Here is a 27,576-nt window from a genome sequence, read left to right as displayed (position 1 = left end):
AAGTTGTGAATTTCTTCTTGTTTGAGGGGAAAAAGAATCAGGAGGAGCTTGGAAGCAACATTTCGGACTCACGACTTGTAATCAAAGGCGGGAGCAGGGTTATTGTTTGGGCATCTGTCAAGATCTGCTCTCTCGGTCTTTGCCTTTTGACCGTCCCAGCAAAGCTTAAAACACACAAAGGGCCGGTGTGTTCGAGTGGGAGTAGCTAACAGAGTTTGAAAAGGGTTTCACCCCTATTAAATGGCAGCACTACCCAAGAGGGCAGCCAGATGGCTTTTCCAAGGAACCCAGTCGGAGAGCCACGGGTGCCCTCTAGCGGATGGTGGTCATGGAGAGGCCTTCCCCGAAGTTTCCCCCCTTCCCCTTCGCCCCCTCCCTGAAATTCTGCATGCCCAAAACGAAGCCCCCCCCCCCCCCCCCCGCAGCCACTGGATACTGGAACGTCTTGGTTGGAAGTGATGAGAGTTGTAGTCCTCAAATGCAGAGGGCGCCCGGTTGGGGAATGGGGCCATAAAAGAGGGGGCGAGGCCAGGGCGATGGAAAGCCGGTTCCTGGGTGCATAAAACAGCCAGGGGCTCTGTGGGTTCTCTTCGTCGGCTTCGGGGTAGCGACTGTGGTGCTTCGTCGTACTGGGAGAAGGAATGGTTAATGCGCTGGTCTCGCCCCCCCCCCCCCCGAATTGCATACAGCCTAAAGCGCATCAACCGAGCGGGACCCCCGACCCAGATCGCGGAAAGGGTTTCGCAGCCGGAGAATGGAGGGGCGCCCCCTTCCCCGCCAGGGGGCGCATTCACACAACCGTCGGGGCGGTCCCAGCGCCTCGCCTACTCCGGCGCCAGGGCCGTCCGCCGCCGAACAGGTGTTTGCGGGACGGCCAGGCGCGTGCGATGCCAGGGGCGGCCCTGCTCCGCGTCGCGGGAGCCCCTTGCGGGGGAAAGGGGGCCCTCAGCCCCAGAGGCGCTGGACTACCGATGCCACCCGCCTCCCACGGGGTTTGGACCCGGCTCGGGGACCCGCTCGCTCCCCCGCCTGAGGGGAGCGGGGAGAACCGCGATTAACTTCCTAGGGCTGACTTCGGATTACCCCATCTGAAGTACAGTAACCATATAAACCGCACGGCTGGCGTCCAATTTTTGCGGGGGGGAGTAGGGAAAGCAAACGAGCCCCGAGCCGCCGCGCCCATCGGAGGGGAGGCTCTCCTTTTGCCCGGCGTGCCGGCTGCCTCTTTTCTCGCCTTCCCTTTCCCCCCCGACCCCCGCCTGGGCCTGCGCCCGGCCTGGGAATCGCTTTCCTGGCGCGTCCCGCAACTCTCGGTGCCAGCTTCCTTCGCGACTGCCAACCGCGCGCAGGGCAGCCTGAGACGGAGTCGGCTCCCCCGGAGTCCTGGACGGTGCCGCTGGCCCCGGAGTGCGCCCCCCCCGCACTCAGCGGAATTCGCTCCCAGGTATATCCGCCGAGGCTCCAACCTGCCACAGCAAACACGCGTGGCTCCCGGTTCGCGCTGGCTTGGAGACGCTCTGCCCGGCCAAGCTGCCTGCGCCGAATTCAGACTCTCCCCGCTCGCGCGCCCCCCCGGAGCTCCCATCCGCAGCCGCGGGGGGGCACCCTCGACCCAGCCAAGTGCCCACAAATGAGGGGGAAGAGCCCCCTGGGCGCAGGAGTGACAGCCCAGCGCCCAATGGCCGCGCGCCTCCGCAGAAGGAGGCGTGCCGAAGCGTCCCGAATCTGCCTGGCTGGAGAGGGGGGCCTCCTCGGGGGTGGGAGGGGGAGCCAATGGCGCGGATGGGGGAGGGGCGGTGGGAGTAGCCTGGAGGGGAGTGGGCTTCGGGGCGGGGGGCCAAAGGAGCGCAGGCGGAGAGACCGGAGGGAGAGCGCGCGGAGCCGAGCAGCCGGACCCGGGAAGGGAAGGGAAGCGCAGCCAGCCAGCCGGCCAGCCATGGAGAATGGGCTGCAGGGTCCCAGGTAAAGCCGGCGGGAGAGCGACGGAGATCCTCCAGGAAGCTCCCGCGTCGGTTTTCGCGCGTGGCGCTGCATCCTTTGCAGGACAGGCAGGATGCGCGAGCGGCGGACAGCCCGGTGCTCAGAGGGGAGGCGAGGGCGAGCGGAGGGGTGTTTTTCTGCAGGGGTCTCTTGAAGCCAGAGACCCAGGGGCGCGGAGGGGCGAGTTGATGGATTGGTATGGGGGGAGTGCAGACTCTAGACTCAGCACATTCTTGAATAACATCCTACCTCCCCCCTCCGTCCCCTCGTCTGGACGCGGAGGTTTCCAGCGCTCCTTGCAGTTCGCAAGGTGAAGCCCCCTTTTTTTCCTCTTGCACAGAAGACCCCCCTTATTCCCTCGAAAAAGGTCCCGTTCTTCTCCCGCCCCTTCCAGGTATCCTGGAAAAGTGTCTGGGGAAGGGTCGTGGCATCCTCCGTGGCGGAGCTCCTTTGGAATGTTGATGGGATGGGGGGGGGGCTTAGGAGTGGGACGTTTGTTATTTGGGGATTGAAAAATAAATGCATTGGCCAGGTTTGTCATTGAACACATATATCACTCCTTAGTTCTGCCTGTAGTTCTGCGGAAGAAAGGAAGGGGGAAAATGTCTTCTTGGCTGCAAGGAGATCTACTAGATTACAGTAGAGATCTTGCCAAGTGTTAATCAGCAATTGGAGAAAGGGGAAAAGGTGAGCCCTCCTTTGGGTGCCAGCCCCAAATGTGAGGCTCCATGTGATCGTGGAGCAGATCCAGAAGGGGGACTTTTCTCCTTGTCTCTTCCCTGGTTGTGTGTATGCAATTCAGCCTCCCTATACATCTTGTTTACAGTGCGGCAGACTTCCTATCATGGCCTCTCGCCTGCTGCCTTCAGACCCCAGATGGGTTATTTAATCGAATGGGTTAGAAGCGGACAGGGGTGGAGGTGGGGGCAAAGGTCTCATTAAAGACTATTTTTCAAAAATATCTCTGCTTGGATGCTTTTGCAGCATTCTCCAGTTGTGTGTGCGTGTGTGTGTGTGTGTGCAACACACACACACACATATATATATATATACTCATATTCAAAGGCACTTACAAAGGAAGAAGCCAACAATAAGGGGACAACAGCACACAGCTTGCAACTGGCAGGAATTTTTGTACAGTAGGATTGCGGAGAAACTGCCCAAGGAAAATGCTGGGAAACAGACCTGCCCATTCTTACCAATTACAGTGGCAGTAATATTGTTAACAAGGGGAATTTTTGTGACTGGGTAAAAGTAGCCAATTTCTTGGTAATGTCTAGGAATGTTGGTCTTGCCACAGGCTTTTACACCCACAAAGGTGGGAGGCTGGAAATTTAAGTTGCCAAGAAAGTGGGGGGGGGGCATTCTGGGATCAGTCTGCATTGGCAGGAATACTGTATACAGCCTGAGTTTGAGAGAGGCTTGAAGCTTAGCAAAAAAGCGGTCTTGAAGATGCACTCACAGACCAGCTCCCGTAGCATGTGGGCAGACAAGGTGATTGGGATGTAGGTCAAATCTGTCTGGATGTTCCCAGAACTGGGTCATGGAGAGTACAGAAGGAGTGGCTGGCGCTTTGGGGGACATAGAGGAATTAAAGTTGCCAGCTTGAAGCCAAGTTCTACCTGGTGCACGCTTTTCAGCTTTCCAGAAGGAATTTGGAACTTGGTAGGTTGGTCGGCTGGGCAACTGGGGCCTCACCTGGTTTGTTGGGAGGGGGCAGAGTGTGTGCCCATGGGAGCATCGCTGCCCCTGAGTGGGCGTGTTGCCCTGCTCTTCTGCATGGTTCCTGGGCTACGGAATTCTGTTCCGAGGCAGATCTTGGCCTCTCTCACTGGGTAGGACAAAACTGGCACTCTTCCACTCAGGCATTCGGCCAACACAGACCTCACTTCGCCCCTCCCCTCCTTTTCTGAAATGCTTGCTACTTGCCTATAAGAGTTCTAGTCTCTTGCGGACTCTTGCTGAGATGAGCTCGGAGAGCTTTCTAGAGGGCGGAGGTATCCATCAGCCCAGAGAATGAGTGTGTAACGCAGGGATGTCCTGGTCAAAATATCAGAGGTAAGGGGAAAGCTTCCGTGAACTAAAATAATGTTTCAGCTCCTCACTATCTCTGTCTTTGGGAATAAGGAAAGGCTCTCAGAAAGAATTTGCACCTGTCGATTCTGCCAAGAACCTGGGATCCACCTCCTTGTCTCCAAAGGATCATTGCTGTGATTGATTAAGCAAATCCCCACCCATTTTAAAGTCCAGAGCTGGTCGCCTGCCAGTCCCAGCTCCTGTTCAGAGGTCCTGAGCCATTCCTGTCCACAAAGGCACGGCTCCTGCTGGCTCCGCGAGGGCGGTCCCAGGACTCCACGGACTTTCACCTTAAGGAGAAGTCACCGGCAACTTCGTCTGTTCACGAGGAGCCTTTGGTCTCTCTCAAGCACCGCGTCAGTCCTGCAAACTCCTGCAGCCTCTGGGACGGGCTCTTCGGGGTACCCATGGCTGATGCCCGGCCACTGTTTGTAATGTCTGGAAAGTTCTTTGGGCCAGGAGGAGGGACACTTTTAAAACATTAACCTGGTGCCTGGTAAACTCTTTCCATAGGCATGATCCCTGGGCGCCCTCCGTTCTTCCGGGATTTCTCTTCTGCCTTGGCATGACTTCCCTGGCACTGCTCAGTCCTTCTCCCCCACTGCTCCGCTGGCACCCCCTAGTGGCCTCCCCGGTTCTCGCTCACTCTTGCTTTTTTGCTTCCGCATTTTCCCACTTGCAGGCATCTCGACTGGCTGCTGTCCCAACCCAGCCTCCTCCTCACACATGTCCTTCTTCCGCAGCCTTTGCTGTTGGCTGTTTTCCTCTGGGCAGGGAAGCCGGTGGCCCTCGCGTGCCGGAGGATGAACACATGACAGGTCTTGTGTACATCACGTGTTCCCGGCCCCGTGCCAGGCCGTGACGCGGTGGGTGGAGGTAGGATACAGTTCCACATATGGAGAGGAGCCCGCTCGGCTTGGGGTTGGCAACGAGTCGGCGGTCAGCAGATGGCAGAGGCGATGGGGCAGTTAGGCAGGAAGCTGGGCCCGTGGGTGCCTTTCCTGTGGGGGGCTCTGGGGCAGGTGAGTCTGAGCACTGTTCTGCCACTGTGGCATCTCTTCTTTCTCTGCTTGCTTCGTTTGCGCTTTCCGCTCACATTCTTCTCCCGTGTGATCCTTCCCGTTCATGTTTTGCTCCATTTTCCTCTCGTTTTGCATTCAGCTTTTCCCTGCAGATATCCTCCTGCTCTTCTGTAGCTTTCCTCCTCCTCTTTCCCCTTGTCTCTTTCTCTTCTGGTTTCCCCATCAGTTAATTCTCTCCTTTCTTCTCTGTTCTCCATTCTCTGATCTGCTCTAGCCATTTTATTCCTTCCTTCTCGGATGTGTTTCATGGTTAGTTGTATCTTTGCTCACCTGCCCTTCATTCTTAAATCTTCTTCTCCTCTCTGCATGTTTCGTTATACATTCCTTCATCTCTTTTTAGTTTCCTCCCATCTCTTTCCTCCCTGTTATTTTAATCAGTTCTCTCCTTCCTTTTCTCTCTCTCCCTCACACACACACACACACGCACATAAATACACATTCATGCATCCTCTGTTCTACTTTCTGTCCAAACTGAATTGGCTGCTCCTTTCCAGCCATAGTTCAGGCTTGGAGCATGGAGCAGGGGTGCCTCTCTCAGCTCGTACACATATTCCAAGCAGCTGCATCAGTGTTACAAAGATATGGTCTGCCTCTGCATTTGTGAAACAGCAAACTCTCAGGTGCATGAATCTAGAACTTGAAGGATATTAGTTTGAACCTTGTCTGTATTCAGAATCCAGACCATGTTATCCCCCTCCTTTTTTTTCCTTTTATGCTCCTGTTGATGGGACTAGGTTGAAATGGGGCTAATTTTCTTGGCAAGAGGGACTTTGTAGAGGGAATGAGACTTGAGGAATTCTCCTGGAGAATCAGAGCCAGAGCAAGATTTGAGTCTCCTGGAAATGTTGGTCTTGTCGCAGTCACAAAGACGGGAGCCTTGTGAGGACTCTTTGTAGATTGATCTGTAGTGCCTCAGTCTTCCCCTCCCATGGATTGGGTAATAGATACACTCAGGATACTTGTTTGTGGTCTTGGCTGCACCAAGGGGCACTAGAGGTTGGTCTTCCCATCTCATGATTAGCAAGAAAGAGGACAGGAGGTGTTGGGAAGGACAGAAGTATTTCAACCTTCAGAACATGAGAACTGTAACTTGGTTGGTGCGTTATTGATTTCCCTCTTGCTTGTGTACAAATTCTGATTAGACCAATAGGGTTAAAAGTTGTGCCAAAGGAGTCTTACATGTGGCAAATCTAATATAGGAGTCATCCCTACACCTTGCAGACTTCTCTAAAGGAATTCTGGCCAGCCACCAAGGTCCTTCAGAGGATATGACTGTTGGACAACCAGTGATTAATTTTCTAAAATAAGAATCTGGGTCCATATGCGCTATAAAAGAGCAACAGCGTCTATGTTGCAAGCTCTTGTTCCATAGATGTAATGACAGGCTCAGATTACACTCTTGGCTAGGAAATGTTCTCTGTGCATGTCCAGAGGCACTGCTTTGCATGTTCCAGAGCCAGTTGAAGATTGCTAAGAGTTGCAAGATTACAGTGGGATATATATATAAAAAATCAAATAAACAAACGAACAAGTAAATACAGGAAATTTATACCAGGTATAAATTAAGACCTCATGAGCCCCAAAGCACAATGCAGTAGAGAGAAAGAAGGCTGGCACCATGCACGCATATCTGTGCTGAATTCATGCCCCCCCTGGGGGGGGGGTTCTGATGTGCTTTGTTGGGTGCTGATTTCCCTTTCCAAATGAGAAGGAGACTGAAAATAATTAAGGTGGACCTGAAGGCCACATAAAAGGTGTGCCAAATCACACCCCTGTAAGGGAGGCTGAGCCAAGGGAGAGAGGCTTGCCAAGGACTGCCCCATACTGTTCCCAGTCAACTAGGACTGTTGAGGGACTTGCTCTCTTTCCTGCCAGCATGGCCCCTGAACATCCATCAGTTCAGCAGGAAGAATCTTCAGTGTGAGCTGGGGGTGAAGAGGTCATTGATAAGCTCATAGAGTAGCTAGGAGGTTTGGAAGCATCTTCTCCAACTCTCAGAAGCAATAAATCATAGAATGTAAGGATTGGAAAGGAACTGGAGATCATCTGCTCCAACTCCTGTCTACAGCACCAGCATCCCCAACAGAAGACCATCCAGCCTTCACTTAATCACCTCCAGTGAAGGAAAGTCCACCACCTCTCAAGGCAGCCCCCTCCACTGTTGACCAGCTCTTAGGTTAGGACATTTTTCCCCCCTAGGTCCACCCAAAATCTACTTCCTTGCAGTATAATCCACAGCTTCCTGTCCTGTCTTCTGGAGCAGTTCCGAATGTTTCTGCTCCATCCTCTGCAGGGCATTCTTCGGATACTTGAAGGTGGCTTTCATGTTTCCCTACTATCTTATCTTCTCCAAGCTAAACATACCCAGCCGTTCTCATATGCTTTTCCTTCCAGCCCCTTATCATCATGGTAGGTTTCCTCTGGATAAGTTCCATTTTCTAAAGTGTGGTTCTGAGAGCTGGACGCACTATTCTAGATGTGGTCAGACTAACACAGATTAGAGAGGAACAGTGACTTCTCTTAATCTTGAGATAGACTATGAGAATTGCCACAAAAATACAATTCTCAAGGTCGCTTCTTTCACTTAAAAGTTACTTGTGTGTCTATGAGCAAAACAGGAGTAGAAGGAGACATTCTAGAAAGCTCTTAAATTCTTGGGATGTGCTTTGCCCCATTGGACTTTATGGAGAAAGGCTGGTCAGTTGGCCCCTTCCAACAACATCCTTTGTTCGACACTACACTTCTTGGCCTGATTTGGCGGTCCCAATCCCCATGGTGGACCTGCTGTTCCCAATCCAGTCACTAATAGGGCCCTGGGTGTTTTGGAACAGCAGCTGCGCCCATCCAGACTAGCGGGATAACCATGGCTAGCTCTAACAATCTTCAGCTTTAGTTTTTCTATTTGTAAAAGGGAGACTATGCCCTACCTGATACGGTGAGTGTGAAAAACGAAATAATTAACTCGTACATAAAATTGTCTGAACTACTAAGCCAATGGGAGAATTGTTGATAATAAGCATAATTTATTCTAAAGAACTAGAATTTAGGAAAGTTGATTTTTCCAAGAAGGGTATTTGGGGTCTCTTAAGGCACATTATTTACCGCACGATCATATTGTACTTCATGACAGGTTTGTAAAAGCATGGATTTTTACCTGTTTCTTCCACCCGTGCTTATGAATAGAGCAAAGATTCCCCTCTGCATTATGATTTTCCATTTAGTTTGGGAAACACTTTCCACCCTGCTTTTCTGCAGTGTTCAAGATAATTAGCAAAGTTCAGGGATTTTCAGATACAGCACCAGAGGGTAGTTTCTCACCAGGACTTTTGGAACTAGAACCCCTCTAGTAGGGATGCCTTGGGGGGGGCAGGGGTCAAAAAAGTCAAGATGGGGGCTGTAAATGGGCAACTGAAGCCCCACAACTTTTTTATGCAGATCACGTGCATAGCACAAGTTAAAAGGGGTGGGGTTTCAATTGCATGGTTGTAGCTGCCAAACACACACACACACACACACACACACACAGAGTTTAGCCTCTGTTTTTCTCCCAGAATTAGGAAATGATATGTAAGCACTCTGGCTTTTATAATACACAATATTCTATTTCGGAAGATGAGTTATGTTCCTCTCCCTACCCTTCTGCCATTATACAGTAGAACACTCCCCTTTCTTCCTGGCCTTTAGAGTGGGAATCGTCATCTACATCTGCAGAGCATAAGTTGTTTTCAGATGGAGGCCAAGGGCATTTTCAATTACTGTCCTGTACTTCTCTGTTGGCTTTGATCATAAGCATCGATTAGGAGATTCATTGCCCCAGATTTTCTTCTGGGTAATGGATTTCGGGGGGTGTGCTGCACGTTTTTTTCTCCACCTTTCTGAAGCGAAATAAATATGTATTTATTGTTGTTTAACTTCTTGCAATTCTTTCCTCCATTGTCACTCGTTTTTTCGGCACATATCACCCTATGCCAGGACTTTTCTGAATTCTGGCATGCTTGGCTCTTCCGATGGGGTGTGTCTAAGCACATAGCATCCTCTTTTTTTATTTTATTTTTTATTTTTTTCTTTTATGAGCGTAAGCCGCCCAGAGTTGTTTTGGAGTTGGGCGGCCGCTCAGTGTAAATGATAACAACAACTGTGTTATTGAATCAAGAAAACTCCTTTCTGGCTCACACATCCTGCTAAGTAAACTATGAAGCATGCTTAATATGCTTTTTCTCCTATTAGAAGAAGTTGGCTGAGAATGATCAAGACATCCAGAATTGTTCAGAGTTCTAGTTTAGGGTGTCATGAAGACAGCCAACATTGTTTGTTTGCTGTGTGGGCAAACTGTGCTTGGGAATAGCTGTCTTTAGCAGTGTTTCTCAACCTCAACAACTTTAAGACGTGTGGACTCCAACTCCCAGAATTCCCCAGCCAGCATGGCTGGCTGGGGAATTCTGGGAGTTGGAGTCCACACGTCTTAAAGTTGCTGAGGTTGAGAAACACTGGTCTTTAGTATAACTCTCAAGAGTGGGCAACCTCATTGGCCTGAAGTCTTTGAGCTTTGATGTCCAGCAGCTCTGATGTTTGTCCAGTGTCCTAGTTCCTGGGAGTTGTCACTCAGCAGCAGGTGCATTGTGTTTCAGTTGCAGATTGCATAATTAATGTCATTTGCATGATACTGTCGCAGGGGTGTCCGCAGGGATGGCCAAGATGCCAGCTTGACTTGTTTGACCATACCCATGTGTCTTCAGGGTATGCTCAAACAAATCAAGATGGCACCACCGTATCATGATTTGGACCAACGCTTGGGCTGAAGAGCCTCTGGGTCTCTCTGTCTTTGACCCCGAGATCTGAGGTGGGGAATATGTCAAGGTTGGAGAGGGACTGTTGCCTTCTAGGAGAAGCTGAGAATGGTGCAAGAGACACATTGTTTTGTTCTCTTTCTGTTATCACCTCTGCTCATACAGAAATTTGCACTCCGATGAAAACCAGCCAAGGAGGGGAAAAAGAATTATGGAGTGGTCCTACTTTCCACCTCTCTCCAGGAAAACAAAAAAATTCTGATCCCAAAGTCCTGACTAGCTTCCTTTCTGGCAAGTAAAGCATTGCAGCCCATGTCCATAAGATGCCAGTAGGGCAGGTTTTTGTCACCCAGCCTTAATCCTCTCCCCATTGCGATGAGGTGGTGGCATCTCTGTGTTATAGACCTCTGAATACCAACAGCTCTCTGGGTGAAGCAACCTTCTCCCACTGATTGGCGATGATGGGTGTTGGAATCCAATATGCTTGGAGAGCACCGTTGGAGGACTTCCACAAGGGGCATTTGGGGTCTTGATTAACTCTGCTTCTCATGGAGAGAGGAAATCCTTCTTCCCCAGAACTCAAATCATGGGCTTCCGGGGTTGGAGGTATCTTTGCAACGCCTTGAGGCATCCTTAGATTGTTCTCAGGTAGAAAATGGACACCAGCGCTTGGGACTCCCAATATATGATTTTTATTTATGTTTTTTGTAAGCTTTGGAACAGCACTTGGACAGGGGTAAAGGGAGCTATAGTCCAATCCATCTGGAAAGCTCTAATGGAAGAAGGCGGACTTGTGGCTCAGGTTTGGAGTTGATGCCTGGTCCCAGGGATGTCTGTGGGAGGAGGTCCAAAAAGTCAAAACGGCACCGTCGATCACTTGGTCATGGACACCCTACTGACTTCCTTACACACGTACACCTCCCGGGGAGGCCCCTGTGCGGTCTCCAAAGCTGGCTCAGAAATATCTAAATCCAAACCTGCAAGTGAAATATCTTGCAACTGGTGATACCAGGTGTGCGACTCAAGATTGTTTAGCTGTTCACACACCATAGTTCCTCTCCTAATTGCACTGAAAGATGGATGATTAAAGAGAGGGGAAAGGGTGACAGTTTCTTCCCCCTTTTAATTGCATGCTTACAAACCCAGCGCTACGCACAGAATCCAGTGGTGCTAGTAGGGCCAGATCACTCCCAGAAAGAGATGTGTACGAATGCCGGTATTATCAAAATGGCTTCAGAACTGAGGAGGGCAAAATGTGCCTACGAAGCTAGCGAATGCCAATTTTCTCCCTTCCCTGCCATCTCTTTTGCATGAAACCCATTTTTATGCTCGCGCAAAGTGTTCCGCCTTGTGTATGCGATATCATAGCCTTCAGCTAATTCACCGGTGACTAATACGCGTCCCCCCTATTTTGGGAAGGGGAGGGGGCTTTCAACTGCAGGAATGGAGGAGTGGATCCTGCGCCTCGTCTCTGCTCCAAACACCGATCTCGGCGGGGACGAGGCTTGGTTCAACTGAAATTAAGAAGCAGCGGTGGGGATGCCGGCAGCACTTTGGCGTTACGTGAAAATGGAACAAAAAGTTGCCTTGTGCATTTTAGCAGTGGGGGAAGCAGAATCTGGAGGGGGGTATGCCTGGACTCCTTACATGCTGCCTGCTTTCCTTCCTCGCAGTGGTTTCCCAGGCTGGTCTCCTGGGTGGGGGGGGAGTTTGTTTCTCCTTCCTCTCCAGCCCCTCAGCCCCACAGCAGCAGCCGCCGTGCGCCGTGCGCCGGCCCATTTGGCAGAAGGCCCAAGTCTGTGCGTTGCAGCTGGGTGTCCAATGGCAGCGCTGTGTTCCCAACCGAAATTAGCAGGCAAACAGGAAAAAGCCCGGCCGCTGGTTGGCTGCTCTTGGCCTACCCTGTCCCCCCGCCCGTCGCTCAGCTCACGTAGGCCCGGCCTGAGCAAGGGGCCTCTGGGCTGCCTTCCAAGCGAAGGGGGGCTGGGGGAGGACAGGGGAGCGGCTCAGGCCTCTCGAGGACCCAGAGGCCACGGTGGTGCAGGCGGCAGGCTGAGGCTCACTCGGGGCCCAGGACCCCGGCTTGCCAGGGTGGCACAAGGGGAGGGGCTCCCCCAAAGCAGGGAGGCCACAGCACCAGAGGGCACCCAGAGATGGGCTTCTTGGCTGGCTCTGCTGTGGGCAACCGAGTGGCCAGCTCAAGCCAGGGAATTCCCACCATCAGCTGGGCTGGTTGCAAGTTCAGTCGATGGTGCTCTTCCAATCTCTGAGCTGCTGATTTCCCAGCCTGGCAGGGGCATTCTGGCCATGGGTCCCAGAGTGCCCAGACACCATGTGAGGGAAGCACTCTTTCTATCCAGGGGACCCCCAAAATCTCTCTGCCTCCCCCCAACCATGACTTCAGCCTGCAGAGTGTGCGTCTCTTTTTCTTCAGGATACTTATCCACCAACCGGCACTGTCCCCAAATCAGCATTTTGCAGTGAGGGAAGGGGTGGAACGGGAGATGATTAAGAGCAGAGGATTTCAGGTCATGGGGTCTTTTTTTCCAGGAAGATTCTCAGACTCCCCCAGTGCATGACCCTGGGAAATAGAATGGAGAAACGACAGTTTTCTCCGCTTGCAGGGGAAGGAGCCTGGACTGGACTACAATTTCTACCATCCCTGTCCCGCGTGGCTCGGGGATGAGGGGTGCGCTTCTCCAGCCACTGGAGGATGCTAAATTGAAGAAGGCTGAACTCAGAACCCACATCACTGAATGCTTTAGGAGGACGGTGGCCCACAGTAATTACTGCAAACCCCAGGACTCTTCCTAAGACATCTTCCCCAACCTGGTGCCCTCCAGTCTATAGCAGTGTTTCTAAACCTCGGCAACTGGCTGGGAAAAGAGCTGGCTGGGGAATTCTGGGAGTTGAAGTCCACACATCTTCAAGTTGCCAAGGTTGAGAAACACTGGTCTATAGCCTCCATCACCCCCTGGCCAGCTTGGTTATTGCTGGGTCCCCAATGCAGGGATCCGAGTGGGAGAGCCTTTCTAAGTCCCAATTTGTTTTTATAGGGCAGTGGGTGAAGTCGCTAAGCAAGGCCTGGTGTCCTGGTCCTGGCACCGTTCGCAAGGAGAGCCTCCGGCACCGTTTCCCGGCTCCCTCTGTTTATTCACACGCTATGTATGTTCTTGGCTTTCTCTGTTGGCTCAGCCTGGGAACAGGCTGTGGAAAAGCGCCAAGGAAAGTCTGCCTGGCCGGCCATTTGCGTCCCTCTGGTGCTGCAGCCCCCACCTCAAGAGCACCAGGCAGGCATCGGGTTCTCCCCTTCCAGTTGCCTGTGGAGTTTCGGATGCTCCGGTGCGGAGGCTAGAGAAAGTAGGGCTTATGCCCTGGGAAGGCAGTCCGGGTGACTCAGCCGGGGGGGGGCTTTCTCCCGTCACCCGCTGACCCTCTGACCCAGTTGGATCAGAGCCTGCCTGCAGAGAAGAGAGGGCATTTCAGGCCTGATTTAGCGGTCAGGAAGAAAATAAACTACTCACACTCACCCCACGCCAGTTGGATCTGCTCCTCTTAGAAGGGGTGGCAGACTTTGTGAGCAATGGTGACGCCTGCACCTATGCGCAACACCTGTTGAAAAGCCCAGCCTCCCAAGTAGTGCCCGTCGACTTTCCCAAGCCAGATCCATTGCCACTGATGTGCAGAAGCAGCTGTCTGAGTGCTGGTCTGGCTTCCCAAAATATCAGTGTACGAGTCCAGAATCTCACGCACAGCCAAGTAGAGGTGACCCACGAGAAGGCATTTGTGAGATCCTCTCTCCTGCTTTCTTTGGGACAAGTGGCTTTCCTGCTCATCAACAGAGATAAGGGGAAAGAATCGGCCACCACAGGGAGATGCCCACCGTTGGTTATTTCAGAATGGCTAGTGCCACAGTTATCATCTGTAACTGCGGATGATAAAGTGGAGTGGAATTGCCCCAAATCATGCAAGACACGGGGAGGAAACAACCCCCTTCTGCAGTGTTTGTGCCAGGATTAGAGACTAGAATTTGGGAAGAGGGCTCCAGCAGGTCCCATAATCTGGGGAAAGATGTGCCAACAAGCGTTTCTCTGCTTTGGAGAGGGCCACTGTCCCAAGTGAGAATAGCTTTGATTCCTCGTCCAGGTTTTAAGGAATTGTGAGTCTGCTCCCTAAAAATGGGCATGATCCAGCACACAGAGACTTGGCTGCAGAACCTTGGCCTTTTAGGAGGGCTCCTGGTTTGCCAACATTTCTGGATTCTTGGCCTGCGGAGTGGGGAAAACTGTGAGCCCTAAGATGGGGCTGAATCTGGAGAGCCAGTTGTCAATTTCATTCCGTGCATTAATGTATAGGTGAAAAATCCAAGCAGACCGAAAGCCTGCAGTGGCATTTTGTTTCCTTTTCCTTGGCAGCCCCGCCCAGTTACCCGCCACCACCCAGTGAGGGTTCAGGTAAAAGGTGATTTACCCCTCCCTTATGTACATAAACAGGGCTCTCCAGATGTAAAGATGTGGGGCGTGGAGCTCGCTCCTTGCCAGGAACATCGTGTTCCCACCCAAGCCAGAGGGAAGAGGCCTTTGTGTGGGTGTGAGGAGTGAGGTGGGGGGAGGGCTGGCTTTGCAGCGGCCCCTGGTTCGGTTTGAGGGGCAGGAAAGGGGCCCATGTGGGATTCACTTGGGGTGCTGGTACTGCGACGTGTGGGAAAAGGAGCTGCTGTTCAAAATGATTTTTAAAAGCAGTTGGAATCCTTAACTTGTCCTCTCGGGAGTGGTGTTAGGGGGTAGATCTGCCTTCTTTGGGTGGTAGAATAAGATTAGTTTGGGAATACACGTGCAGTGAGACTGGGGTGTACGGGTCCCATGGAGTACAGAGGTGTGTGACGTCCCCGTTCGTTTTAGGAGTGGTGCCCGAGGGTTGTACGAGACTCGCAGTAATGAATGAAGCCCTTCTCCTCCTCCCCATCCATCAGCCTCCTTCCACTCCCCCCCTTTTCCCTCCTCCCACGACGAGCAGTTGGCATCGGTCCCTGTTTCCAGTACACAGTGTCCTGGACTGACGTGGACAGAACAGCCAAAGGCATTGCCAAGAGCACGTGCAACAGGATTCCTGCTTTGGAGTGGGCGGGAGACAAGAGATGCACGCACGCGTGCGCGCGCACACACACAGGGTGAGGATCTCAGATGGGAGTGGGTGGGGACAGCTTCAGGGGCCGGGCACTGCAGAGCAGGATGCTGCCTCGGTGAGGCTTTGCAGCCTGCTCATGCTCACCCACGACAACGAAACTGAGCACAAGCCGGCATCAGTTTGGGTAGGGAATCTGTTTCAGAAAGCGAGGGGGGTGATCCCCCAGACTGGGAACTTGATTTGTGTTCTGTGGGGGGGCAGTGCTTCTCCCAGCTGGTTGCCAGAAAAGAGAAAGTCTGTCATGGGGAAAGTGGCCCTAAGCATGCACAAAGTTTTTTTTTCTCTCACCATGCTCAGTTTGCATTGGTGGAATGCAAATCTGGCCACGTGGGGCAGCCATGTTTAGCAGGGATTGTTCCTGGCATGGTAAGAGGTCCAAGGGCCAGCTGACCCAGAGTCCGTGGCATCACCCTGCATGGCAAGGATGGCAGGGCACACCAGCCCTCTGGGACATTCAAATCCTAAAGATCGATCTAATGAGGGACCAGGTTATATTCCTACCATCCTGGTGGATGGCCAGTCCGAGCATGAACACGTGATCCATCTCTTGGTGAGGTTCCTAATTAATTCATTAATTTACCAGATGTATATGGCTGCCCATCTACCAGAAGGAACACAGTATAATTAGAACAAAACATTGACAGGGTTCGCTCAACATGTTTGTGGGGCAGCAGGTTGTGGGAACAACTCAGCCTGTGCCGTAGCCTGCTTTGAAAACTGACCATGAAGGCAGAAGCGGGTTTGTCTGGGCATAGCTTGTGCAACTTCGTGTTATGCGGCAGTTACGCCCCTTCCTCGATCAGGCGGCCCTCCGCACAGTCACTCATGCCCTGGTCACCTCCCAGTTGGATTACTGTAACACGCACTACATGGGGCTACCCTAGAAGAGTGTCCAGACACTGCAGCTGGTGCAGAATGCGGCAGCGCAGACAGTTCTGAATGCCCCTAGGAGGGCACATATAACACTGCTGTTATGTGAGCTGCCTTGGCTGCCAGTTTGCTTCTGGGTCCAATTCAAGGTGTTGGTCATCACCTTTAAAGCCCTTCATGGCACAGGGCCAGGTTAGCTGAGGAGCCGTCTCGCCCCGGTTACTCCAGCCCACCCCACTAGATCTGGCAGAAGGGGCATGTTGCAGACCCCACCAGTCAAGGAATTTCAACTGGTGGGGTCTAGGCAGAGGGCCTTTTCTGCCGTGGCCCCCGCCCTATGGAACAATCTGCCTCCCGAGGTCTGGTGTGCCCCCACTGTCATGGCCTCCAGGAAAGGGGTGAAATCTTAGCTGTACCAGAAGGCCTGGGGGCCGGATGGGGGCTCACACCAGTGGAGGTGGCTTGTGGGGTAATTGACCTTGCCCCCCCCCATTATCTTGAATGTTTTTAGTTTTTATGTACAGGGTTTGTTGTTTAGATTTGATTTTTAATGGGTTCTTTATTTTAACTATTTATGCGGGATTTTTAATTGTTGATGGGGTTTCTGATTTTAACTGTGAGCTGCCCAGAGTCACCTGCTGGGGGGAGATGAGCAGCATACAAATTTAATAATATATAAATAAATAAACGACAGCTTGCTGCAGGAAGACGGCCGTTGTGTTTTCCTGGCCTGCGTTAAGAGTGTTGCGTGAAGTCAGCCACTGAAGAATCTCAAAGGGAAGTTGACCAAGATGCTCATCCTCCTGTTGCTGTTTTCTAGGCCTCCTGCCCCAGAGGGAAGTGTGGGGTGGGGGGCTGGGGAAACCTCTTGCTTCAGTGGGCTCTGTAAAGAAATCTCCATTTATAGTTGCCTCCTGGGAGGTCAAACCACGTCTTACCATTCACTGGCTGTCCTAGTTGAAAGAAGAAGTCTGGGTGGAACAAGGGGGGGGGGGGGGCTGCAGTTGCAGAGGTTGTTGGAATGCAAGGAGAGCATTTTCTGCCTGCCTGCAGTGTCCCCTTCTCTCTTCCGCCCCCTTTTTCAGTGTTGTGCTAATAAGGGGGAAGCTGTGCGCCACAGAACCAGTCGGTAACATGCAGCATGTGCGAAACTGAGATATTCTCAGTGGAGGAAGGAAATTGACGTCAGAGATGCCTGATCTGAGCAGAAGGCTTTGAAGATGCGCGTGAGCTTTTGCGTCGCCAGTTGCTGACGAGCGATGCCGTTGCGTGCAGAACATGTCCCAGAAAGAGCCTGGGTCTTGGTGCAGTCTGCATCCAAGATAGGGCACCAGCAGTTGGGGATAAGGGGTGGGTGGGGGGCAGCTGTGAAGATGACGGACGCCTCCCCTGCTCTGACCATGCTTTCACCTGCTCAGTCCCCCATGGGCTTTGCCATTGCAGCTTTTTTCCTCTTCAGGAGATCTTGGGTTTTTTTTAGAACTAAAATTAGAACAAAGAAAAAAATATTCATAAACAGCTTCCCAGGCAGGTAATGTGGATCCTTGCCCACAACCTCTCTAGTTTGTTTTTTTTAAACAACCTTAAGGACTAGAAGCTTGCCATGGGGGTGGGGGGATGGAAAGTTGAGGTTCCAGGAATTCTGCATTCCCAGGTGTGTGGTGATATATAATGCAGTTGACCGTTCATAGGTCAGTAGTAGTAATGCGTTGGATAAAGCAGTGGTCGCTCCTGACTTGTTCAATCTGGCTGAGAATTCTGGGAAGAGAAGTCCCAAATATTTGGAGGGTCCAGGACAGATGGAAGCTGAGCTAAAACAAAGAATGTAAGCATGACATACCCAAGAAATGACTCTTGGTTAAATGCAACTCACTGCTCAGAGAAATGCACCCCTGAAGAGTTGATGTTGGGACTAAACATGACAGTTGCCTTCAAGCCATGCTTGTGGGCCTCCTAATGGGGTCCCCAGAAGACATATGAAAACTGAGGAGTTGATGCAAATGCAGATCTTTTTGTCAGGGTCTTTAAATTATGCCTGTTTTATTCAGTGTAAAGTTTGGGGCAATGGTCTGTGAGCAAAATCAGCTAGACCACTAGTCTTCTGCTTAACATATTAAGATTCTACCTGGAAAAAGACTTGGAAAGTCTTTGGAATATGGAAGGAGGTATTTGCAAAGAGTTCCTCTGATCATAGGCAGAGTGCCTTCAAGGATACAGGTATTGTAAGGAAGGGTGGAGAAGTCCCTGTCCATCTCACCTCTCCCTGACATTTCTCTCTGTCACCCCTCCAAGGATTTGCTAACCCTAACCCTAAACCTTTTGGGGATCATCTGTGGCCCAGTGGCTGCACTCTGCCTTCAGTCCTGGCATCTCTAGATAAGCCTGGGAAAAAGTCTGAACCTCTGGATTCAAGCAGATCCTCCTATTTTTTGAAGACTCTGCCTTTACCTGAAAAGAAGGTTATGTCATTTGCCCCCAGTAATTGGCTTTTAAAATGGGAACTTCTTGTGGAATTGCTGAGAACGTAGCAAGGGAGATGTTTTTTCTTTCTCCTGTTCCTGTGAAGGGAGGGTCATTGTCTTAAATTTAGAGTTGCCTTCCTTTCAGGCACATCCGGTAAGCAGGCGTCTATCGCTAATGCATGCGCTTGCCCGGAATCTAACTCTGAACTTGTGCATCCCAGGCAAAAGATTTTACTTCCAGGACTTTTCTTTCTAAAAATAAATCATAGTCTGATCAGAGCTTTTCCTTGAAAATTCTGCAGGGTTGGGGGGAGATAAGAGGGTCCATCCCACTGAGTTTCCTCTTCTGCTGCTTTGTGGAGGTAAGGCTGCATCAGAATTCATCCTGGCCTTCTCACTTGCCCAGCCAGTATTTATGTTGTGGATGTTGATGGCTCCCGCTCACAACGCGCATGTTCACAAGGCTGGTAGATGTGGCAGGGATGAGGCCAGCCCGCTCACGGCCAGCCAGCCACAGCTGATGACCCCATGGTTGGGCTGGCTAGCAGCCATGCCTCTTTGATGACCCCTTTGCTTGGGAGCCGTTCGGGAGGCAGAGAGGATACCACTATACCTTGTGGCAAACCGTTGCCTACTCTCTGCAAAACAGAGCTCCAGGATGATGGGCAGGGTGCCAGGACACAGAAATGGAACAGCCTGTACCCTGAAGAGGGCTGGAGAGGGAGGGATGGTGGAAAGAAGCTGTGGGAGGATCAGGAAGTGCAAAGTCCAGCTTGGTCGGCTCAGGGAGCGAAGGGGGAAGCCAGAGATCGGCTATGTGGTGGCGCTGGAAGCGGCCAAGGGGCAGGAGATGGTGCAGGTAAGGGGCCTCTGGTGCTTGGATAAAGCCCCTGGGGCAGGGCCTTCTGGAACTAGGCCATGGCAAACTTCCCGGCTCCCCAGCTTGTATTGTGTCTGTGGTATGTAGAACCATCTTCTGGGGAGCTCTGTCAGTCCACCAGCACAAGTCCTCAGGGTTTCCCAGTGGGGTGCAGTGTCTTCATAGGAGATGTGTGGTTTGGTGGGCTTCCAGAAGATCCTAGAACTGTTCCAGGGCATTTCCAGGGCAAAGGACTCCAATATACCCAACCATCTGGGGTGGAAGCATGCCAAAAAGCTAAGAAACTGTGTGAATCTGTTTTCCTAGAGCTTGTGGGGTTGTTTTGTTCAGGTCTCTGTTGGGTAGGATGTCTGTGGAGCCAACTGTGGCGAGAAGTTCGTGTTTTCATTGCGGGCATTCCATTTCTGGAATTTGCAAGTCTTGGGGATTTTTGTCGCTGACATTTTTTGCAAACTAGACATGGGTGGCTCAGGAGAGTGGACCCAGGGTGCTTGGAGATCTTTCCAAAGGTTGGAATGTAAAAAGGATGCATTTGGGGGAAAGGGGAACCCAAGAAACCTGCAAAATGGGGTATCTAGAACCCGCTGGGGCTGCGAAAAAAAGATATATGGGTTTCAAAAAGCAGTGGGATCTGGAGAAGCATGTTGGTGTAGTGGTTTAGATCCAGGGGTATGAAACATGTTGGATTGTGGAGAAGATTTGAAGGGAGGTTAATTTTAATTTAACTTTAATTTTGAGGGTAGAATAAGGAAAAGGGAGGGCGCCGGGATATGTCATAGAGGAGGCAGTTGAATGTAGGAAAGTTATTGTTTTTCAACTGGGGGTGGCATCTGCCCCCCCCCCATATTTTTGCCTACTCAACTCTGCCTCCACTTCATTCTCTTCGGTCGCTTTATCTGCTTTGGGAAACTCCAACAAGAGGACACGTTTGGGCCAAAAGATTAACAGCTGTGAACGGTTGCCTCTCTTCCACCCCAAGCGTCTGTTCCTGTGCGTTTTGGAACAAGTTGTGGTTGTGACGTTGGCCCATGGTGGGCGGGTTTCTTTATCGCTCTAGGACATCTATAGGCCACCCCAGTCTGTCATGACTCTGGGACAGCTTATCAACAAAGACCACAAAAACAAAGAGAAAGATAACCTAAAAAGACCAAAATCTCCAAGAAACCAACAGCCACCTGATAAACTGAAACCCGCACAAGACCGGGGGAAGAGCCACATCGAAGGGCTTGTTTAAACAGGGTCATCGTGGGGTCCGCCTGGGTTTGGAATGTGCTTGCAAGGTGGGAGTTCTGCACACGAGAGCTTGCAGAGGGTCGTCCCCAAAGGGTGCCTTCCAGATGGTTTGGACTACACCTCCCAGAATGCTCAGCTGGGGGAAAGGACTTGCAACTGATGTTATTCTGGAACTGGATTTGGGGCAGAAGGGTTTGTTATGCGAGTAGGATCTTTACGTTGCGTCTGGTGTCATGCAGTAGTGCCCTCAGGCCGTCCCTTAGTACCCTGCGTGAATCGGCATGCCATCGTGTTAACTCAACTATGTCTGACTTGTTTGGGCACAGCAAGGGATGTGAACCCAGCCACTGAGGTTTATTAGCCCAGGTTTGGGATTCACCGTGTTGTGTGAACCTACCCTTGGTGCATGTGGGTGGGGAAGGGGGTTGACCGTGGCTGTGTATCACTCGACCTGCGTTTCATGAAGAGGGGCTTACGCAAGCCGAAGAAGCTGTGCGCCTTTGCAGTGTAATCGATAGAGCCTCTCCACTGGGTTAGAGAAAAAAAATCAGGTGGAGGGAGGGTGGGACGGACTGGGAAAACCTGGTGAGCCTCAGAGTTCGGTGGGTGACCTTGAGAGACCTCTCTCTCACACAACCCGCTTTGTAGAATGATTGTGAGGGTGAAAATGAAACCGTGCCCTTCAGAATCCTATTCTAGTGGGCTTTGTGGGGAATCACAAGTGAAACAGGTGATAATTTGGGTTGCGAACGTGGTTTTGGCAGTGCGTGTGCACCTCCATGTCAGGGATAGAACATGCTATCCCAAACTGCATATTTAGGAGTGATCAAAGGAGGTGGTGTGTTCATGGGGTTGTGTTTACTCATAACAACCTCATTGGTTAGACTAAGAAGAGTGTAGGTGTGTTACACCAGGGTTCCTCAACCTCAGCCACTTTAAGATGGGTGGACTTCAACTCCCAGAACATGCTGGCTGGGGAATTCTGGGGGTTGAAGTCCACAGGGATTTCAGGGCACTAGGGGCACTATAAGCTACAAATATTCTGTAAATCAAGTCTGAAAGGTCTAAAGAAAAGATGAGAATTGTTTTTTGCTTGTTCTGTTTTTCAGAAAGCTAAAAGTGATCAGACTCTTGATTTCTTTACTCAGTCACTCAATGATTGTAAATCAGTATGCTTTAAAAACAGTATGCTTTAAAATGGTGTTTTTCAAACTTGGCAACTTTAAGATGTGTGAACGTGCTGGCTGTGGAATTCTGGGAGTTGAAGTCCACCCATCTGAAAGTTGCCAAGCTTGAAAAACACTGCTTTAAAAAAATGTGTACACAAAAAAAGTTGTTAGTTGCCTGCTTGATCTACAATCTTAGATCTAGAAGCAGAACTCAGAAAGAGAGCTCCAGAAAACAGCTGATAATATTATATACTGATTTATATTTGTATCCTGCTCTGCTTTTCAATATTTTTTGTGAGATGAGATATAGGGGCAGAGAAGGAGAGAAAATTTGAAAGGCCCATGGTCACCTAATGAATTTTCTGCCTAAGTAGAGATTCGAACCCACATCTCTCTGGTTCTAATTGGTGTGTTCCCCATTAATCTGCCTACCCAGCAATTCCCACTCACAGGTCACAGTTTCATTGTCCACCTCTCTTTTGCTCTGCAGGTCTACCACAGAAATCCGGAAGGAGAAATCGCGGGATGCAGCACGATGCCGACGCAGCAAGGAGACGGAAGTGTTCTACCAGCTGGCGCACACCCTGCCCTTTGCTCGGGGGGTCAGCGCCCACTTGGACAAAGCCTCTATCATGCGGCTGACCATTAGCTACCTAAGGATGCATAAGCTGCTGAATTCTGGTGAGGGTTGCCACGTTTCCTTAGGGGAAGACTATAACGGTATCCTAACAGATGTTCTCCAGATAGTTTAGATGGCAACTTCTAGTACCCTAACCCTAACCCAGCCAGCAAGCAGGGCACATCTGGCTTAGAACCGGGAGCTTTAAGCTTAAAAGATAGTAAAAGATTCTCAGGTTCCAAAAATTGCCAGCACCGACCTCTTGGCTTCGTGATGCATGTGTTCTTCACCCTTAGTAGGAATCACTTGCTGATGTTCCCTTGGCCAACAGGATGGGAAGGAAACTGCTCTCCATTCTATTTGCTTGCTTGGGAAAACTTTTCCAGGGACACAGATGCCTCTTTATTTCTCCCTCTTATTGCTTTCAAGCAATGTGTTCGTAAGAGGCCTCTGTGACTGTGGAAAAGGGGCTGGGGGCCACTTGCAGCTGGGTGTCATCCGTTTGCATCCCAGTCTTAGGTCTAGACCCCCCCCAGCCTGCTTTTCAGGGGGTTAGAAGGTTCTCACCTTTCCCAGAACTTAATATCTTTTGAAGTGTACAAGTCTTTTCTATACTAAGAAAACCTATTTCCTGCTGTGATAACGCTATGCATGCATTTTCAAATGTGCCACCCCGCTCACGAGGAGTGTAAACATGCTTTAACTGAATTGCAGAGACTCTGCCCCATAAACCCAATGCCCAAAGTGAGTCCACAAGGTTTGCTTTATCTCCACTGGCATAGTACCAGCTTTTGCTGCTGTATGCAGGGAGTTAGAGAGGCAGTTTGGTGTGGTGGTGAAGCCACTCGGCTAGAAACCGGGAGATGGTGAGTTCTAGTCCTGCCTTCGACGCAAAGCCAGCTGGGTGACCTTGGGCCAGTCCTTCTCTCTCAGCCCTGGGAAGAAGGAGGCCAGGGCAAACCACTGCTGAAAATCTTGCCAAAAAAACTGCAGGGGCTTGTCCAGGCAGTCGCCAGGAGTTGACACTGACTCAAAGACATCAAAACAAAAAAAGCAGAGAATTACAGGAGGAAGGGATCAAAAAAGTCAAGATGCTGACTTTTACATTCTTTTCCATACTGTATATAAAAAAGAGGCAGGATCGCACGATTACAGCCACTACCATGACTTTTTTGACCCCCACCCCACTGCAGGGACCCCTGCCTTGTAACTTTGGCATGAGAAGTCACCCTTCAACCAGCCTTGTCCTAAAGCATTTTTTTTAAAACTCTGCTTAACCAGGAGAATGGCGAGAACAAGTAGAAGCTGAGGAACAGGTGGATGCTTACTATCTGAAGGCCTTGGATGGCTTCCTTATGGTCCTGACTGAGGAAGGAGACATGATCTACCTCTCTGAGAATGTCAACAAGCACCTGGGTCTCAGCCAGGTGAGATCCAAAAGAGAGCCAGCTGAAAGTGGGAGGAGCTTGCACAGGTGGGAAGGGGGCAGTTCAGCAAAAGATGATCCATTCTCATTGATGTTGTGCACTGGAAGCATTTCCCAAATTTAAGACAATGGTTCTCAGTCAGTCTTGTGGAATGCCACCCCGTGCTGGCATTTTCTATTCAAATTTCAGAGGGGTTAACATCAAAATTCCTCCCCCACCCCTGCAGACTGATTTTTGAATGGATCTTTTTGTTCTTCGGGTTAAGCTTCAACTTTATCTTTTAGATAATTTTTGGGAGCCGGGGTGGGGTGGGCGGATAAGTTTAAGAAGGCCATTCTAAATATTCCAAACCATGCTTTCAAATGAATTGCATTCTCCTTTTTGCTGAAATCTAGTTCAAATGAACTGTTTTTACCCCAAATGCACTGGGCTTTTTGCAAAATTCCCTGATTTTTCCCCCCCTCTAACTATTCTTGTCTTGTAAATGAAATCACATTGCTGTTGTTGCTGGATGAATGAGTTAATTTTTTTTTTTTTTTTGGCCAAACACTGAGTGCCCATAATCCTGTCCTTTCATCCTGAACAATAGCCCCACTGTCTTAGTTGTACCAAAGCAAACTTTTACAAGCTTTTAGTCCTTGTAAACCTTTGCAAAAGTTGGGCTAAGGAAGAAAGCAGAAATTTCTCGCCTGGGGGCCAAAATGCCTTTTGAAAAACATGTTCTTCCCCGTCTGAGACCTGACTGACAGTTCCGAATGCCGTAGAGGGGAGGGGGAGGAGGGCTTCCTGATTGGCCGGCTCCAGGGAGTCCCGCCAGTCCATTAGTGCCTGGCAGATGTTCAGTCCCTGGCACGCGTGCAAGCATGTGGTGATGTGCTGCTGATGTGCGGCTTAGCCGAGGCAGTGTGCTGCCTCAGCGTTCCCCCGGCTTCTCCCCTCCCTCCTGCTTTCCGATGTGCCTCATGTTTTTTCCTGCTTCCTTCCACTAGCTGGAGCTCATTGGCCACAGCGTGTTTGATTTCATCCATCCCTGTGATCAGGAAGAGCTTCAAGATGTACTGAGTCCGAGGCAGGGTGAGTCTCCGCTCGCCATGGTGGGCAAACTAGGAATGGAGATTGCAAAGAGGGCCCCTGCGCTCCCCTTTCCTTCGCCACTTTGCCTCTCTGTGCCGTCTGATCGGAGCGCATCATAATTCTGCACTGGTGTATTCAAATTGTAGGTTGCTACATAAGGTCCCCTAGCAGAAGCTTCTTCTCTTTCTCCTTCTTTTCCCTCTTCTCCTCCTTCTCCTCTTTCTTCTCCTCTTTCGCCTCCTCCTCCTCCTCCTCTTCTTCCTTTTCTTCTCCTCTTTCTCCTCCTCCTTCTCTTCCTCCTTCTTCTCCTTCTCCTCCTCCTCCTTCTCCTCCATTTTCTCTTCCTCCTTCATCTCCTCTTCCTCCTCCTCCCCCCTTTGAAGCCTCCTTGAATTATATCCGTGACATTTTCCAGTGCAATTTGCCATGTTTTGAAACAGAAATAAAAAAACGAAACAGGAAGTTAAGCATTCAGTAATCTCCAGATACCTGTTCTGCTTACACCTCTGTGGTTGGTTCCCCAAAGCCAGGAAACAGGACCAAATGTCTTGGACGCGTCCCATCCCGCTCCCTCCCTGCTCTGCCCATTGAGTCCAGGCAGCCCATATCTTGATCAGCACTTGATCCTGGCTCTCCCCAGGTTTCTCCAAGAAGGCGGAAGTGAAGACCGAGCGCAATTTTTCATTGCGCATGAAGAGCACTCTCACCACCAGGGGGCGCACCGTCAACCTCAAGTCTGCTACCTGGAAAGTGAGTGACTCCTAGGGGTTGGGGGAAGGAACAGGAGCAGATTTGGGGAGGGGGGTTGGGCCCTCCAAGAAACAGGATTCTAGCGGAGAAGAGGGCAGATCTTTTTGCAGTCGGGGCTGCGCTGGACAAGATTACTTTCCCAGTTCCTGAAGGAGCATCCTGAGCGGTCTGCAATTTCCAGCCCCTCTTGATTCTTCGGTGGGGCAGTGACGGGGAGTTAAGAGAGGCTGACTTCACTAACCCAGTAGTAGTTTAGTGTGCCTCCTTTGGCTTTATTTTGTGAAAAAGAGAAATGGGAAAAACAACCTCGCTGCTGAAGATTGGTGATTTGGGTGGCAGCGTCTCGGAGCACTGGGACTTGTCAGATGCTGCGGTGATGGAAAACAGGTTGAGCCTGTTCCCAGGAAGGCCCAGTCACATGGAAAGGCAGGACAGGGTATCCAACGGCCAAGGAAGAACAATTTTGGAAGCGTGGGCCCATCTCAGCACCCGCAGAAGGGGCACGTCGGAATAAGTGGGTGGCAAACCTAGCCCTGCCTGCGTCCGTCAGTTGCGCGTGGCTTCCTTCCTCTCGCCTCCCAGGTGCTGCACTGCGCTGGGCACATGCGTTCCTATGCACCTTCCAAGCCGGCTGCAGGGAAGGAAGGGGAAGGCGGCTTTGCGGAGCCTCCCTTGCGATGCCTGGTGCTCATCTGTGAGGCTATCCCGCACCCCGCCAACATCGAGACGCCCCTGGACAGCGGCACCTTCCTCAGCCGCCACACCATGGACATGAAGTTTACCTACTGCGATGACAGGTGAGCGGGAGATGCCGAGGAGCAGCCTCTCTTTGTCAGCCCTCCTGCCCTCCAGCAGCCCTCAGCTGGGCAGGCAGCCGCTGAGGAAGATGTTTCATCCAGCAGCCGCTGAGTTCTGTCCGTGGACGACGGGCTCCTTAACTTTGGCTACGGCTTTGTGCCAAGCGGTTGTGACTCCTTTGTACAGGGTGAACGTGGCTGATGAGCAAACAAGGCTCAAACCCAGAGGTAAAGGATCTCTCTCTCTCTCAACGCCCCCCCCTGCCCCCCAGCCTGTAGAGTTCCATACAAAGGAGATTTAATTTGACTTTGGAGGGAGCAACATGGAGGTATCCAAGCAACCCCCCTCTACATTCAGCATTTTCCAGATGAGTTTGGATTCTCCTTCCGCAGCAGCTGTTAGTCCCAGCAAGGTCTTCGATAGTGTGGTGCATACCTTGTGTGCCTTTTGAGTTCCCTCCCCCCCATGAATCTCACCCCCACTAATGTGTGGACTTCAACTCCCAGAATTCCCCAGCCAGCCATGCTGGCTGGGAAATTCTAGGAGTTGAAGTCCACACATCTTCAGGTTGCCAAGGCTGAGGAACACTGGGCTAGCCTAACTCAGCCAGAACATTTCCTGCTTATTGTCCCACCTCTCCCGGCCAGGATCGTCGAGATGGCTGGTTACACCCCCGAAAGCTTGCTTGGCTGCTCCCTCTACGAGTACATCCACGCTCTGGATTCCGATTCTGTCAGCAAGAGTGTCAACACCCGTAAGTCCTGCCTGTTCTTTGTGGCCCCGAGTTTTCAAAGAGCGAGGTCCTGGCTTTGAAAGAGCCCTTCCCAGCAGCAAAAATAAAAGTGAGGATAGCAAGAAAGGGCAGACTTGATGGAGTACAGAGGGATGCCTAAAGGACAGAAATCAGCAGGGCCATAGCATCGTCCTTCATTGATTTAAGTTTCTAGTCCCTTGGAGGGCTAAGAGAAGCTTGACAAATATATGGGACTGCCAGGGACTGATTGCTTGGCCTCCTTCCACGGAGGCCACCGTAAGTGGAGGAACCTGAACCAAATGAAAGAGATATGTGCTCATTTAATTTACAGGATGGGGAGAGATCAGAGGATCCAGATTTGGCTTGGTGCAGGAACATGTAAACGTCCAGTTGTCTGTCTCTGTGCGTGCACACATGCACACGCGTAT

General features: G+C 51.1%; 1 protein-coding gene across 5 annotated transcripts in view; it reads left to right on the top strand.

Moving 5' to 3' along the window:
- The first annotated feature begins 1,846 nt into the window (after nucleotides 1-1,846).
- HIF3A (hypoxia inducible factor 3 subunit alpha) overlaps nucleotides 1,847-27,576 on the top strand; it is a 38,891-nt gene continuing 13,161 nt past the window's right edge. Inside the window, exons 1-7 of one of the 5 annotated variants that reach the window (XM_025173956.2) lie at nucleotides 1,847-1,962; nucleotides 22,217-22,407; nucleotides 23,627-23,772; nucleotides 24,762-24,846; nucleotides 25,487-25,596; nucleotides 26,179-26,393; nucleotides 27,042-27,148. In XM_025173956.2, the coding sequence (XP_025029724.1) occupies nucleotides 1,937-1,962; nucleotides 22,217-22,407; nucleotides 23,627-23,772; nucleotides 24,762-24,846; nucleotides 25,487-25,596; nucleotides 26,179-26,393; nucleotides 27,042-27,148 (880 nt within the window). In that variant the 5' untranslated portion in view covers nucleotides 1,847-1,936. Of the gene's footprint in view, nucleotides 1,963-3,974; nucleotides 4,039-4,926; nucleotides 5,079-19,168; nucleotides 19,304-20,414; nucleotides 20,605-22,216; nucleotides 22,408-23,626; nucleotides 23,773-24,761; nucleotides 24,847-25,486; nucleotides 25,597-26,178; nucleotides 26,394-27,041; nucleotides 27,149-27,576 lie in introns of those variants that run through there. The other 4 variants (XM_025173957.2, XM_025173958.2, XM_015890094.3 and 1 more) reach the window with 4 other exon arrangements.

This window comes from Python bivittatus, unplaced genomic scaffold (assembly GCF_059951505.1).
Source record: "Python bivittatus isolate LINGU-HERP-01145 unplaced genomic scaffold, Pbiv_v1 ctg000310_np1212, whole genome shotgun sequence".
NCBI classification, from domain to species: domain Eukaryota; kingdom Metazoa; phylum Chordata; class Lepidosauria; order Squamata; family Pythonidae; genus Python; species Python bivittatus.
The sequence above is the reverse complement of the archived record's forward strand: the minus strand, read 5'-3'. Positions and strand labels throughout refer to the sequence as shown.